Here is a 16,579-nt window from a genome sequence, read left to right on the forward strand (position 1 = left end):
TTTTAATGATTTTGAGTTTTGTTCCACATTGTTGTCCTACTCTGTCCAGGATCTCCTACAAAGACTCCCCTCCAAGTGGTTGACAGTGGTAGCCGGGAACCATCTAGTTCTTCTGGTCTCATAGTCATATAGGCTGAGGATCACTTGGACTAGTTGTTTCCATGGATCTTTGGTTTTGTTCATGCTTCTTTGCTCTGGACAAGGAGACACCCATCGCTGCATCTAGATGGCCGCTTGTAAGTTTTTAAGTTGCTACTCGCCAAAGTAGGATGTGGAACAACGTTTTTGTGTAATACATTATGCCAAATGAGCTTGACGTCCCCTGCAACTATGATCCTGAACCCAGGTGCAACTGTTTGCTCCCTCTGGGTAGCTGGGTGCGGCCAAGAAGTGACTACCACCTTGTCCCTTGTCAGCTCTACTATATACCTGGGAATTCTTATAGAACATACCAATACACTTGTAGAAACATTGTCTGCCAACCCTATATGTGGTCTTGGGCATACCCCACCTGCATAGACATACCTAATAGTTCAGCCTGGCCACTCGTCTGTCCATTCATATACCAATACTTGCCTTCACTGACAACGCAGTACCGTATGTGCAAAAGGGTTCATCTGTGTTGTCTGTACCTCCCATGTACTTCTCTTTCTCTTCCTCTTCCTCAATGTCACCATGTTGATCACTCACATTTGGTATATTGCCCTTCTCTTCACCCAAATCAATACTTCTCTCTACCTATCTAAAAGTGTTCCCTCCCCCCCCACCCCTGGTAACCAATAAATAAAATTTCTTTCCATCTATAAACATTTCCTTGACTTTTACAGTAATGGACTATTACAATATTTGTCCTTCTGTGATTCATTTATTTCACTCAGCATAATGTCCTCCAAGTTCATCCACGTTATGTGGTGTTTTACAGATTCTACGGTATTCTTTAGGGTTGCGTAATATTCCATTGTGTGTATGTACCACAGTATGTTTATCCATTCTTCTGTTGATGGACACCTAGGTTATTTCCATCTTTTGGCTATTGTAAGTAGTGCTGTGACAAACATGGGTGCGCATGTATCTGTTCTTGTCTTGGCTCTCACCTCTTTAGGATATATGTCTAGTAATGGAATTGCTGGGTCAAATGGTATGTCTAATTTCAACTTTTTAAGGAATCACCATACTTCGAGGTATCATTTGACAGTCCCACCAGCAGTGTATGAGAGTCCCAAACTCTCCACGTCCTCACCAGCATTTGTTCTTTTCTGTCTTGTTGAACTTTGCTACTAGTGCTGGGGCAAGATGGTATCTTATTGTTGTTTTGATTTACATCTCTCTAATGGCTAATGATTGTGAGCATTTCTTCATGTTTGTTGACCACCTAAATATACTCTTTGGTGAAGTATCTATTCATATCTTCTGCCCATTTTTGAATTGGATTATTTGTCTTTTTGTTGTTGAGGTGTTGGAGTTTTCTCTAAACTCCAGAGATATGTCCTTTGTCAGGTACGTCATTGCTGAATATTTTTTCCCAATCTGTAGGTTCTCTTTGGACTCTTTTGGAGAAGTCTTTGGAAGCACATAAAAATCTAATATTTAGACGGTCCCATTCATCTAGTTTCTCTTCTGCTGTTTGTGCATTTTGGGTCATGCTTGATAGTCTATTTATGCCATATATTAACTCACTGCTGTCGAGTCAGATCAGATTCATAGCGACCCCTCTTGGGCTTCTGAAGCAGCATCACTATGGAAGTAGATCGCCCAATCTTCCTTCCAAGGAGTGGCTGGTGGGTTTGAACCTCCAGCCTTCTGGTTAGCAGTCAAATGCCTTAGGCACTATGCTATTAGGGCCTCTAAATTTGCCCCTAGTTTTTCCTTGAGGAACTTTATAGTTCTATGTTTCACATTTAAGTCTTTGATCCATCTGGAGTTAGTTTTTGTGTATGGTGTGAGGTACAGATCTTGTTTCATTTTTCTGCAAATAGATACCCAGTTTTCCGAGCACCATTTGTTAAACAGATAATCTCTTCCCCATTTAATGGATTTTAGCCCTTTGTCAAAGATCAGCTGACCATAGGTCGATGGATCTATTTCTGGGTTCTCAATTGTATTTCATTGGTCTATGTGCCTGTCACTGTACCAATACCAGGCAGTTTTGACTACTGTGGCTGTATAGTAGGGTTTTAAGATCAGGGAGTGTTAGAACTCTTACTTTGTTCTTCTTCCATAATGTTTTGCTTATCTGAGGTCTTTTTCCTTTCCATATAAAGTTAATGACTGCTTTTTCAATATCCTTAAAGAATACTGATGGGATCTGGATTGGGATTGGATTGAATGTACAGATTACTCTGGATAGAATTGACATTTTCACAGTGTTCCATCTTCCTATCCTTGAACATGGTATGTTCTTCCATTTATATAGATCTCTTGTGGTTTCCTGAAGTAGTCTTTGATAGTTTTCTTTGTACAGGCCTTTTGTGTCCCTGGTAAGATTTATTCCCAAGTGTTTTATTTTCTTGGTAGCTATTGTAAATGGTATTGGTTTCCTTATTTCTTTTTCAGCAATCTCTTTGCTGGTGTAGAAGAATCCAATTGATTTTTGGATGTTGATCTTGTAACCTGCCATAATGCTAAGTCTCTCAACTAGTTCCAGTAGTTTTTTTCATTGAGTCTCTTGGGTTTTCTAGGTATAGGATCATATCATCCTATAGCAGTTTTACTTCTTCCTTACCAATATAGACGCCTCTGATTTCCCTTTCTTGCCTTATTGCCCTGGCTAGGACTTCCAATACAATGTTGAATGTAAGTGGTGAGAGGGGGCATCCTTGTCTGGTTCCCGTTTGCAAGGGGAATGATTTCAGTCTCTCTCCATTGAGAATAATGTTGGTTGTTGGTTTTGCATAGATGCCCTTTATTATGTTGAGGAATGTTCCTTCTATTTCTATTTTGCTGAGAGTTTTTATCCTGAAAGGGTTTGGATTTTATCAAATGCCTTTTCTGCATTGACTGATATGATCATTTGGCTCTTTTCCTTTGTTTTATGTAGTGGATGATGTGGATTGTTTTTCTAATGTTGAACTATCCCTGCATACCTGATATGAACCCCACTTGGTCATAATGAATGATTTTTTTGATGTATTATTGGAGTCTATTGGCTAGGATTTTGTTGAAGAATTTTGCATCTATATTCATGAGGGATATTGGTCTGAAGTTTTCCTTCTGAGTGATGTCTTTGCATGGTTTTGGTATCAAGGTTATGCTTGCTTCATAAAATGAGTTAGGGAGGATTCCATCCTTTTCTATGTTTTGGAACAGTCTGAGTAGGATTGGTGTCAGTTCTTCTCTGAATGTTTGGTAGAATTCTCTGGTGAAACCATCTGGGTCAGGACTTTTTTTTGTTTGTAATTTTTTTATGACCTGTTCAATTTTTCTTTTGTTATAGATCTGTTCAACTTTTCCACCTCAGTCTGTGTTAGCTTAGGTTAGTACTGTGTTTCTAGAAATCGGTCCATTTCTTCCAGATTTTCAAATTTGTTGGAGTACAGTTCTTCATAGTATCTTGATACTATCCTTTTTACTTCAGTTGGTTCTGTTGTGATGTTGCCCATTTCATTTCTTATTCATGTTATTTGTATTCTCTTCCTTTTTTCCTTCGTTAAATTTACCAGTGGTTTGTCAATTTTATTAATTTTTTCAATAAACCAACTTCTAGTCTTGTTGATTGGCCTCTGATCACTGCTTTTGCTGTGTCCCAAAGATTTTGGTATGTTGTGTTTTCATTCTTGTTTGATGCAAGAATTTTTTTGTATTTCATTTTTTATTTCTTCTATTACCTAGTCATTCTTAAGCAGGGTGTTGTTCAGTTTCTATGTGTTTGCTCTTTTTCCGCTGATCTTCCTATTGTTGATTTCTAATTTGATAGCATTGTGATCTGAGAAGATGCTTTGCAGTATTTCAATGTTTTTTAAATTTATTAAGGCTTACTTTATGCCCTAACACATGGTCTATCATGGAGAATGTTCCATGTGCACTGTTGGGTGAAGTGCTCTGTAGATGTCTATAAGGTCAAGTTGGTGGACTGTATTTGTTTAGCTCTTCTGCGCCTTTGTGAGTTTCTTTCTGGTTGTTCTATCTGTAATTAAAAGGTGTACTAAAGTCTCCTACTGTGACTGTGGAGTCATTTATTTCCCTTTTCAATTCTGTTAAAGCCTGATTTATGTATTTTGGGGCTCTTACATTGGGTCCATAGATATTTATTATGGTTATATCTTCTTGTTCAATTTATCCTTTAATTATTATGTAATGTCCTTCCTTGTCTCTTATGGTGGTTTTTGTCTTAAAGTCAATTAGATCAGAAATTAATATTGCCACTCCTGCTCTTTTTTGGTCGCTATTTGCTTGATATATCTTTGTCCAACCTTCGATTTTCAGTCTATTTTTGCCTTTGTCTCTAAGGTGTGTCTCTTGTAGACAGCATATTGATGGGTTATGTTTTCTTATCCAGTCTGCACTCTCCATCTCTTAAGTGGTACATTTAATCCATTGAGATTCAGTGTAATTATCAACAAGTATGAATTGGTTGCTGTCATTTTGTTATGTGCTTTTTTCAGGATGTTCCTGGTTTTTTTGTTCCGTATAATTTTCTGTGCTGAGCTCATTATCTTTATGAATCGCGTTATCATTCCCTTTGTTGCTCTTGTTTTACCCAGGCTCTGTTGGAGCACACAGACTGGTATGGAATTTCTGCCAGCCCAGAAGGTGGGTGCGAGTGAGGGATGGCTGCACCTCTGTTCACCAAGAGGGTGTGGGTAAAAGAATAACAAGGGGAATATCACACCTTTCCAGTCTCTCATGTCCAGAATGTCCTTGCGGTCCCCAGCAAATGAAGCCTATTCTTAGGTCCCTGTATCTGAGAGAATGCTGGCACTTTAAATATCCAAAATGGTTGGACCACTTGTAAACATTCAAAATGGCTGCACCCTCCAGACAGCCAAAATTCTACAGCTCAGCCCCCTCTTTGCTGCTTCCCTTTATTCACCAGTCACCAGTGCAGACCTCCGTGTAGCCCCTGGCTAGCAGGGCCAAGTATTAGGTTAATTATTAGGTCCTAACGTCATTTGGCAATATCCAAGCTGTCCGTGCCATCAGGATCACTGACAAATTGCAGATATGTATGTCATCTTTTTCAGTGTTTTCATGCAGGTTCTTTAACTAGTTGGAGTTTAGTCCACTTTTGTATCCTTCCTTTCAAAGCTCAGGGCTCCAGGATTATCTTCTGTATCTGTGTTGACTGGTTCCCCTTTTCTTTGTCAAAGAGGGTCTGTGTAGTTTTTCCTGCCTATTCCACCGCCATCTTATCGGGACTCCCTCATGGTCAATTATCTCTTAATGGATTAACATCAGCCTCTGCCTAGCTAAGCCCTGTCTACCTTCCAGATTTCGTTCACACTCTTTCCTTTGTATAAAGTTTTTGCCAGCATTTCTGGCCCTCTGAACTCTTACAGTATTCCTCTTATTCAACAATTATGCCTATACTGCTTGATAGGACTTGTATTAGTAACTTACATGATTACTAATTTTTCTCCTTGAGGACAGGGATCCTGTCTGATGTTAATACCTCCCTCAGAGCTCTGCCCAGTGCCTTGCATTCAGGAGATATTCAGTACATAGCTGTTAAATTTTTTTTTGGATAACACTGTTATAACAACTACCAGATGAGGGCATTTCCCAGCTGGAATATTACTTATCACTAGTTTCACCTTTCCTCTTTTTCAAACATTTCAACTTACTAAATATTTGGTGAAGAAGGTAATGAAACTCTCTTTTTTTGGAGCTTGCATTTCAAATGTCACTGTTGGGTTCAGGCAGGTTCTCTCATCTACTCATTGTACTCAGTGCAACCCAACCTCAGAAGAACGTAATTTGATTTCCTCTAGCATCCTAGTACATGTCATTTATTAACCCCCTTTATGGTTGCCTTACCTGCTGTGCCAGAAGGCCTGCCTTTCTCATCTAAATCCTTCTAAATTGTAGTCACCTGTATTTCACCCTCATCACAGAAAGACAGTAAAACTTATGGGAAGAACCAGGTCAAACATGGTATTGATTATAGGCTTTGAAGCCAAATTAACATAGTAAGTCTTAGCCTGAAGATTCACAGAAGATATGAATCATTCCTTAACTGCCTATGAAGCATAAGAATGATCCAATGAGGACCAGAGATGTACTGTTACTTACCACGAACACTAGGCCTGCGTATGAGGCACAACCTTTGAATCCCTGAGATCTTGTACTGCCTCTCACCTACCTCCAGCTTTGTTCACAAATTTAATGAAACACTTGGCTCCACATTTAAATGATCTTTTAAGTTTAGCTTCTCTCATCTTACTCTCAAAGGGAGCTCTGGTGGCATAGTGCCTAAGGTATCTGACTCCTAACCAGAAGGCTGGCGGTTCAAAAGTAGATTGGGCAATCTACTTCCGTAGTGATACTGCCTCGGAAACCCAAGGAGGGGTTGCTGTGAGTCAGATCTGACTCCACAGCAGTGGGTTTGGTTTGATCTTTCTCACAAAACCAAACACTCAGTGCCGTCGAGTCGGATCTGATTCATAGCGACCCCTCCTTGGGTTACTGAGGTGGTATCACTATGGAAGTAGACTGCCCCATCTTCCTTCCGAGGAATGGCTGGTGGGTTTGTACAGCCAGCCTTCTGTTTAGCAGCCAAGTGCCTTAGGCACTGCACCATCAGAGCTCCTTGGAGGATTTTAAATCACTATTTTAATAATATGGATACTTCACAACAAAAAGCAATCATGTAAACCTTAGTACTGTAATTCAGGATTACTGTTTTCCTTGCTATGATACTCAGTGGCACTGGCCATGAAGGTTGGTCAGTTTTATCTAAACTAGGTACTAAACTAAACGGTGTAGCAATAGCATATCCCAAGTAAGGCTAATGTCATGTTGTCTTCATTTCTGGAAAGAAAACTAACAGCTATCAAGAACCAACACCAAAATCAGAACCTGTATCAAAACTTTGCTCCTCAAAGTGGCTGCGGGGAAGACAGGATTTTTACTCCTTCTCAGAAGCTGCAACTCTACTGTTTATTTGCATAAACACATAGATACAAGGAAGTTTTTTTTTCCTTTTAGCCTTTTATATCCTAAGACTTTTTAAAACACCACTAACTATACATGTATGTTCATAACAGCACTATTTACAACAGCAAAAAGGTGGAAACTGCCCAAATATCCATTAGCGGATGAATGGATAAACAAATGTGTAGTAATACTTGATGGAATACTATTCCTTCACAAAAAGGAATGATGTTCTTAAAAAGGACCAGGCTTACTGGTCTGAGAGAGACTGGTGAAACCCCCAAGACTATGGCCCCTCGTCACTCCCTGGGGCTGGAACTGGACTCACTCTGGTGGCTTCCAACCAAACAAAAGACAGGCCTACAAGGTGAACAATTATACCAGGTAGGTACACACTCCTTAGAACAAGCAACCATGGGAGATCAAAAGGACAGCATTTCCACAGGGAGATAGCTGAGAGGGGAGGAGGTGGGAAGAGAGCTGGTCCATTATAGGGATAATAATCAATGCCATGAAACTAAATGTCTATGAACTGCTGAATGCAGAAAGAGTTTTCTCTGCCAACTTTCACCCAAATCACAATTTAAAAAATAGGGATGAAGTTCTGATACATACTATGATGTCAATGAGCCTTGAAAACATCGTGCTAAGTGAGAGAAGCCAGACACAAAAGGTTACATAGCATCCGACTCCATTTAGATGAAATATCCAGAACAGGAAAATCCTTAGGGGCAGAACGCAGATTGATGCTTGCCAGGGGTGAGGGAATGGGGAATTGGGGAGCACTTGCTTAATGGGCACAGGGTTTTCTTTAGGGATGATGAAAATGTTTTGAAACACGGCTAGAGGTAGGTGGTGGGTGTAAACACTGTGTATGCACTGAAGACCTCTGAATTGTTCACTTTAAAATGGTTAATTTGTTATGTGACTTTCATCTCAATAATAATAATAAAAAAAACACTCTTAAAAAAAAGCAACAATTTCTTTGTTGTACATGGTCAGTAATATGCTGAGAGTTTTCTAGCAGAGAGAAGAGCAGGAGGCAGGATGAGATCTTTAATTAAAGGTTCAGGGAAGCCAGCTGGTCTTTCTTCTCAATTCTTGGAGACAACACTAAGCTTTAAAAATGTATCAGCAAGGCTTCCCTATAGGAGTCAGAAATACTGAAGTGTTTCCTCACCATTGTGGTTCTTTCCAAGCTCTTTCAAGGCTGATAAAACATAGTCAACTTGGAGAGAGAGACAGAAAATCTGTGAGGAGAATTAAACTAAATTATGAATCAGGCAACTCTGGTATCATTCCCTAATTCTAGAAAAGGAGCCCCCGTCAGCTCAGTACATGGAGTTTTGCCATTCAAGCCTTTTACAAATCTGAGACAGCATCTACTCTGCATAGATTTACAAAGTGAACATTTAAATATGATAGGGTCTCACCTCTAATAATGAAATGTAAGGTGGTTTATCTACAGCACCTCATGGAGGAAAGGATGGCAAACTAAACTGAAAACACACCACACCAGCAAACCACAAAGCAACCTGCATTTTACCTTGGCTTGCAGATAAGATCCCCTTTTGACTCCTCATACTAGTTCTTGAGTTCCCAAATGCACTTTGCCTAGGCTCTTGTATGAGATCCAGACAGCTGTCTTTTGACACGTTTCCTAAGTTCACCAAAATTCCTTGCAATAAGCAGCAGCCCAATCACTCCGGTCCTCTTCCAAACCCGAGGCCCTCAGCTGTCCTGGTGAATGAGGAACTGTAGGGTCTCTCTGACATAGGGTCTAACCCTGCAGAGGTCTGACTGGGTAAGCAGCAGAGGGATTTCAAACAGAAGCACAGGTCCTAATCACTTGTGGGTTGGGGAAATACTTTATTTGAGAGGAAGGAGTCACTAGAGTAAGACTCAGGAGGAGGCGGCCAGGTAAACTAGTTTGTGGAAAAGAAGAGAGGGGAAAAGGAGTGAAGTATCGTATCTTCAGAGCTCTGAACATGAAAGATTTTTTTTTTCTTTCAGTTCCCCCAAAAAGTGTGTGGTTTTTTTTTTTTGTAACTGTGCTGTTTGGCTAGAGAGTGTTGTTTATGTAACAGGATAAAGTACAAAATTATGAGCTCCAAACTCCTCCAGAGAAAAGCCTTCCCAAAGCTCGACCCCCAGGACAGATGGAAACTATGAGTGTTTACTGGCTGGGACATCAAGCTGCAGTGGAAATTTCAACATTCAGAAGATAGCAGAGAGGAAGGGACTGCTAGGTAGAAAGAAGGCATCCTTCAACAAAGGGGTCAAAGAAAAGGGAAGAGTCTCTTGCAGGCCCCACTCTGATGCCTGCCCACTCCCAGCTGGAACGGCCACAGCTCTGGAATCTCACTCCAGGAGCACACTGTGCATGGATGATGGCCACTTTTATCTAAACTAGGCACTAACCTAAATGGGCTAGCCAGAGGCGTATCTACGGAAAATAGCGCCTTTGGCAATTAGTTTTAAATTGCTGAATGATCTTTCACAGCTGTTGATGGAAACTGCGATGGTGAAGAGACTGGTTCACTGGTGCCCAGGCCATGTGCCATGCTTGCCATACCCTAGATACGCCTCTAGGGGTAGCAGCACCATTTCCTCAGCAAGTCAGTGTTCAATTTTTCTCTTTTCTGGAAAGAACTGCATGGGCTGCTTTTGTACACACAACTTCATCTTACAACAACATAGTGAGGTGGTATTGTTATCTGCATTTCTAAACAATGGGGAAACTGTGGCTTAGAGAAGCTAAATAACTTGCCCAAGGTCACATACACAGTAAGTCAAACCCAGGTCTGTCTGAATCTAAAGTCTTGTCTCTTTGTATTACATCAAGGCATCTTTCTAATAGGGGTGACTGGCCTCATTATTGATAAAGCTAAAACCCATTGCCAGTGAGTGGATTCTGATTCACAGTGGCCCCCACTGGCTTTCCAAGGCTGTCAATCTTTACAGAAGCAGACTGCCTAGTCTTTCTCCCACCGAGAAGCTGGTGGGTTCAAACTGCAGACCTTTTGGTTAGCAATGCCACCGGCGCTCCTTTCTAGAAAACGAGCACGCTTTGAAAGAAATAAAAGCATCCAAAGGCTGAGGCTCAGAATTACTCCCTTACACAGACAGAGGATGCAAGTAAACTGTTCTTATTCTCACACAAATTTCCATCTTTGTGGCTCATGGTGCATCTCTGCTCACTGAATAATTTTTGTAGAATGATGGGGCTCTCTTTTAAATCCTTACATCCTCTTGATACTTTCTCCTAATTGCCTGTGTCCTAAAATTCAGATTTTTGATATATGCCACCTGACACTGTTCTCTACCTATTCCATGTATATACGATTCTTTTTCCTTGCTAAATGGTAACCTATCAGTGATCACAAATCATGTCTGGAAAGCCTTTTAGGGCCCACCCAGCACCCAGCACTATGCTCAGCACATGAATGACACATACCTTAGACAGTAAACTCAGTGAGGTCAGGGATGGCTAGGTTTTTTACTTACTGAGATGTTCCCAGCACAATGCCTGACACACAGAAAATACATATGAGTATTTTTAAAAGAAACTAACAAACTTGGTGTAGTACCTAATGCACTTGACTGCTAACCAGAAGGCTGGTGGTTCAAACCCACCAGCCACTCCTTAGAAGGAAGGTTGGGCAATCTACTTCCGTAGTGATAATGTCTCAGAAACCCAAGGAGGGGTCACTATGAGTCGAGTCTGACTCGATGGCACATAACAACAACAACAACAAACTCAGTGTTTCTGAGGACAAATTGAGAATGAAAGGATGAGAAGGCAGAGGCCTGACTCTTCAGCAGCATTTGTAAGAAACAATCTAACAGAAGGGAGAGGAGTGCAATCTAATTTGAATCAGAATTTCTTCCATCAGAATCAGAATCTCTGAAAAATCTGTTCCCAAAATTCACATAAAACAGAATAGCTGCCTCTTTACAGCTATTACTGAAGAGCAGGAGGGCACAGGGCAGGGTGGCACTGAATATGGTCCAAACTTCCCAGATTTGGTGCCTCCTTGTGCCCCACTCCCTGGCAGAAAATTAAAAGTTCTGCCAGGAAGACGCTCCCTAGAGCATGGAGGCTGGCCCAGGTCAGGCAGCCCATGCCCACAGTGTGTTACCCTATCACAGAGAGCGGAAGGCAACACAAGGCTGTGTTCTTTGCTCACCTCCCCCACCTTTAAGATCGAGGAACAGACAAATCCCCAGGTTGCCGTGTGTGAAAAAGCCAGAGAAGGATAAAAATAATTCAATGACAAATGCTGGAAAAACATACAAAGGGGCAGAAGCCAGACATTCGTGGGATTCCCTGACAGCTCGATCCACAAGGAAGGGCTGAACTGGAAAAAACAGGGCCTTAGGCTCCTGCCAAGCCGTCTGAGGCCCTGTCCTTCCCAAATCATTCCAAGCAGCAGCCAAAACTTTACGGTAACCCTTCCAGGTCTCACAAAGAAAACTGCACTATGAACCCACTGAGTGCTCCTCACCTAGGAAACTTCTCCCTGACGTGGTCCAGTTCCATGCAAGGCTGGCAGCAAATAGAAGATGATGCTGGCCATCCACTCTGAGCTTCTAATGACTCGCCATGTGCCCAGAAAAAACAGGGTAATTAAAAGGCAGCTTGAAGATCTAACCAATCTGATTGGCTAAAGAACAGTTTAAATACTCAGGTGTCAGCATCTAGAACCTGAAAATCATCACTTCAAGAAAAAAGAAGTCATGAACTCTCGGTACCTGGATCTTGGAGGCTCTGTTGTATAATTCTGAGTCGGCCTTGCTGGGAGGTACCCCTCAGCCTTCCCAACATGTGACTACATTTGGCCCTGAGTATTTTCTCTTCTGGAGAATGGCCTGCAATTAATCTCACTTATTACCTCTGAAAAGTAACAACAGAGGAACGGCTGGCCAAGTCCAAGTCCAGAGTGTCTAGGGAACAGCAAGCTACACAGCCAGGCCTCAGACTGTCTGGGCAAGTCGTGGCCTCTTTGCCTTCCTCTCCCACAACAAAGCTCCAATAGGGACTCCAGACAGACCAGAGGAACCAAGAGATTTGAGGAGCTGGGCTTAGCTCACACTGACCCAATGGGAGACGATAGCCCTGAGCCTGCATTTGGGGTGGTTTCAGAACATTTGGGGTGGTTTCAGAACAGCGGGGGAAGAACAAGGTTGTCTGGTGAAAATCTGTGTGATCCACAAAATTGAGAACAATAGCAACTCTACAGGGAAATGAAAAAGAACACTGTTTGCAGAGTTCTTGTGAGTCACCAGTGTTCATTCCTGTGGCTACCAAGTCGTGGAATCCTTTGACATGCAGAGATGGAAAGTACAGCCACCAGTGGGATGCTCTTTACATCTCATTATGTTTACAGGGCAGCCCCCAGTGCAGTGGCTTAGTAGAGTTTATCAGCACTGGAATCCACTGTTGCTATTGTAGAAGTACTAGTAAGAGTTCCTTTTATTTACTTAGCATCCACTTCCAGAGAGATCAAAGTGCTATAAGGCAATCTAAAGGCTCTCTAAACAGGCCAATTTATATGTAAGTATGTTTACCCAATAAAAAGATTAAATAAATAGCTTAGGGTCACTTAGTGTCAACGCCAGTAATAAAACTCACATTTCTAAGCTACTAATCCTATAGTCATTGAACTTAGTCACCCTTACTACTAAGAGAGGAAAAATAAGAGACCAAATCAATATCCACAAAACACTGACTTGCCAGGTAAAAATGGAAATGGGACATGGTACAGGTGTGTGTCCCTTAACGCTCATGACATGTTCTGTGAAATCGGATGTTTTGCGATTTGGCCACTGTGTGAACACATATACACAATAAACGAGGGTATATATTTGATATACGTGTATCAAAGTTAACCATGAGTAAGCCGCTCTGGCCCTCTGTTAGACAGAGCCTCAGGGTTTGCAATCTTGTACCTGCAACTGGCCACCTCTGGGCACTTGGCACCCTCTGAGCTACCCCAGGAAGCCTGGTCAGCATCAGATGGTGGGAGGGATGGACGGAGCAGAGCAACCACAGCCCAGGGGCTCCCTGCAGGCACTAACCTGCAGGACAGCTGGGCAGGGCATGAGCCATCAGCAGCCACAGGGCACCAGCCCTGCTCCTGGTGCCCTTCCAAGCAAGCCCCTCCTCCCTGTCCCAGGACATGCGGTTGGGCGTTGCCCAAACGGATGTTATGCAGCGCATACCTGCACTGAGCAGAATGCTGGCTGGTGGTCTGGCTAGGACGCACTTCAGAGCCAAGTCTGGAAGGGCTTCTGAGAATCCATTTAGCATTGCTTGAGGGTAGGTAATTCTGGGAATTCCACCTGGGATCGGAACTCTGGAGGTGAGCTACCAAACAGTCCTGACAACCAGAGATTACCAGAGGGCAGAGGAAGATTTTCCAGGACTCAGCCCTGGACTGAAACGAGACCTGAAAACTGGCCCTCGAAGAGAAAGTAAAGAAACTTCTGTGACTACAACTAACCCCAAAAGGAAAAGATCAGGGAACTCTGTGTGTGTGTGTGAGGTGCTTTTTGGCCGCAGTAGCTCTGGAGCAAACTGTAATAATACCATCCTCATGAGCACAGTCTGCCTGCGGGGGGGGAAGGCCACTCACAGTGAGGGACTCTAGGTCCTGGTTCTGACCTTTACTCTTCTGTGTCTTGGGACTAACAAGTGGAACCAGGAGAAGGTTCATAATAAAACAAAAACAAAAACAAAACGAAGCTTTTCCTCATTCTGTCTACAAGTATGAAAAGCTAAAATCCATTTGTTGTTGTCAGGTGCTAGTGAGTCAGTTTTGTCTCATAAAAACCTGACATATGACAGAATGAAACCCTGCCCGGTCCTGCACCATCCTCACAATCACTGCCATGCTTGATCCCATTGTTGCAGCCACTGTGTCAGTCCGTCTCATTGAGGGCCTTCCCCTTTTTGCTGACCCTCTATGTAGTATGATATCTTTCTCCAGCAACTGGTCCCTATCTTGTTTATAGTGCAGGAAATGACTGCAGCCTGTCATATAGCTAATATATCCAGATTGCAGTGAAAATGTTCTTCCTAGAAACAAGGCTCTTACTTCATAACGAGTCTATGGAAAATAAAAATCTATGACATACAAAGACTTTCTTTTTCCAGGAATATAGTTGCTCTACAGGCTGAAAGGCAAATTACCAAACAAGAGATTTCTCCTGCAAAGAGAATGGTGTGGGAGAATATCCTACCTAAAAATTTTTCCCTCTGGGTCCTCAACTCTTTGTAATTCGCAGTTGAGATGATCCCCCAAACCGCAATGATTACTGTTTGAAAGACAATGTACCAAGCACAGCATGATGTAATGTGCTTATGTTGATGCTGCTTCCTGGGCAGAGTTTCTGCTTCCCAAATTAGCTCCTTAAGTCATAATTCTAACAGCAACAGATACTTTTACAACAATTAGGTATTTCCTCCAAGTCTCTGTTCACTCCCTGTGACCTCAGGCCACATACTAAGTGATCACTGGGCAGAGGCTGGAAGGGCTGTACAGGGGTGGGAACTTGGAGGCACACCTGCCATGGAGGGTCTTTATTTGGAGGGAGCAACAGCTCAGCTGGTCAGAGTACTTTATCACTGCAGTCACATTTCTCTCTAGCTCATCTGACTCAGAAACTGATTTAATTTAACCCCTATTTAATGGTCTCTAAAGCAAGGTGCACTGGGAATCTATTTCTTACATTTTTTTTTTTTTTTAATTTTATTTTTCAGGGTGACATAAAATCAGGAGGAAGACCAAAATTTAATACAGTAGTTTCTTTTTTAATTTGGGAATTGCTTACTTTATGGTCAGAATCTATTTGGATTTTATCCATTGCCATTTCTCTCAACTATATATAGGTAATTTCCTTCCCACTTCTCAAAGGAACATTGTCCAGGGAGGCTGCTTGGGTTTAATGATATAACCTAGGTGAAAACATGAAGAACAAATATGGCCTTCAAAAGAAAAGAATCCAAAGTTACTGAAACATGACGTACTGTGAGGTCAGAAAGAGAATTAGGAGACAAGGAGAAAATGTCCAAAGTCAGACCATGACAATGTTGACTACTGACAAGGATTAGAGTACACATTTCTGTTCTTTCACCCAAAAGTGAATTTACTTAACTGTACCAGAAATTTCCTTTCATTCAATTTAGCTTACAACTGCCTCACCAATGAAATGAGGTCTTCTTATCTAAGTGCCGGCAGATTTGGCTGGGGGTGGGGGGTGGGGAGTCTGCCTCACTGTTGTCTCTATACAGAACTGTAGGTGGGGAAGGTGTGCTCAGGCCCAAGTGTCCCTGTGTAACCCAAACGCTAGCTCCGTGGCCTTCACATACCTGCTTCCAGGAGGGCTGCAGTGACTCTCAGGAGCTTGGGGGTCTGCCTGCGTTGACCATGTTGGGACATTAGGGCTGATGACAGGCCGAAGGGTGGGGGGAGTTGAAGAACTGCTTCTGCTTATGATGCCACTTGCCAAATTCAGGTTTGTTACCTAGAAATGAAGTAAGGGAAATAGCCTGATTTTACAGAGTTTGAGAAAAGTATCATTAAAAATATATGGGCAAGATCAGGATCCAGTAGAGTCCAGGAGATGCTGACTCATCTGAGCCGTGACAAAGGCACCCACTAAAGATTGGCTTCCATACACAAACAGCCAAAGTGAGGGTGGTTAGCCTCACTGTAACATTACCAAGTATTTATTCTTCTCCTACTATGTGCTAGGCATTGGACTGTGCAAGGTGCAAAGATATACAAAGATGAGTAACAAGAACAGCAAGGATTTACTGAGTACTCCTGCTGTGCCAGGCAATGTTCTAAGTAACTGGGCAAACTACTTAGTCTTTCTGGCCTTTGTTTCCTCATCTGAAAGTTCTAAACACTCAACAGGTTCAAGTTATTAAAAAATAATAATAATTATTCTAATATTCAAAGAACTGAACAATTTGGAAAGAAAAGATGGACAGTTAACAGACAAATGGGCAGTGACTTCAATAAACAATTTACAAAGAAGGAATATGATTAGCCAAGGAAACATTTAAAACTAGTCCCTTCCACTGGCGATCAAAGAAATGAAGTTATGAGGTATCATTTTGATGTGTCACACTGGTATAAGATAACAAAAATACAGACCCAATTGTGGCAAGAGGTGAGATTAGCTAGGCACTTAAACTACTTGTGTGGCTATAAATTGGTAGAATCTTTCTAGAAATCCATTTGGCAATTATTATTAAAGGCATTAAAATATTCATAAACTTTGACCCTATAATCTAATTTCTAGGGACTAAGCTAAATTTTGGGAGCTCTGGTAGCATAGTGGCTAAGGCACTTGACTGCTAACCAGAAGGCTGGCGTTTCATACCCACCAGCCACTCCTCGGAAGGAAGATGGGGCAATCTACTTCCGTAGTGATACTGCCTCGGAAACCCAAGGAGGGGTCGCTATGAGTCGGGGCC

The 16,579-nt window shown here is 42.0% G+C and overlaps 1 protein-coding gene across 1 annotated transcript in view; it reads right to left on the reverse strand.

Annotated features, from left to right (window-relative positions):
* The window catches only part of TTLL5 (tubulin tyrosine ligase like 5), a 305,298-nt gene that overhangs the window by 112,932 nt on the left and 175,787 nt on the right, over nt 1-16,579 (reverse strand). The window contains exon 28 of the mRNA XM_042781014.1: nt 15,464-15,618. Coding sequence (XP_042636948.1) covers nt 15,464-15,618 — 155 coding nt within the window. The remainder of the gene's footprint in view (nt 1-15,463; nt 15,619-16,579) is intronic.

This window comes from Orycteropus afer, unplaced genomic scaffold (genome assembly GCF_000298275.1).
Source record: "Orycteropus afer afer isolate SDZICR_OR568_19922 unplaced genomic scaffold, OryAfe1.0 scaffold00079, whole genome shotgun sequence".
NCBI lineage: Eukaryota > Metazoa > Chordata > Mammalia > Tubulidentata > Orycteropodidae > Orycteropus > Orycteropus afer.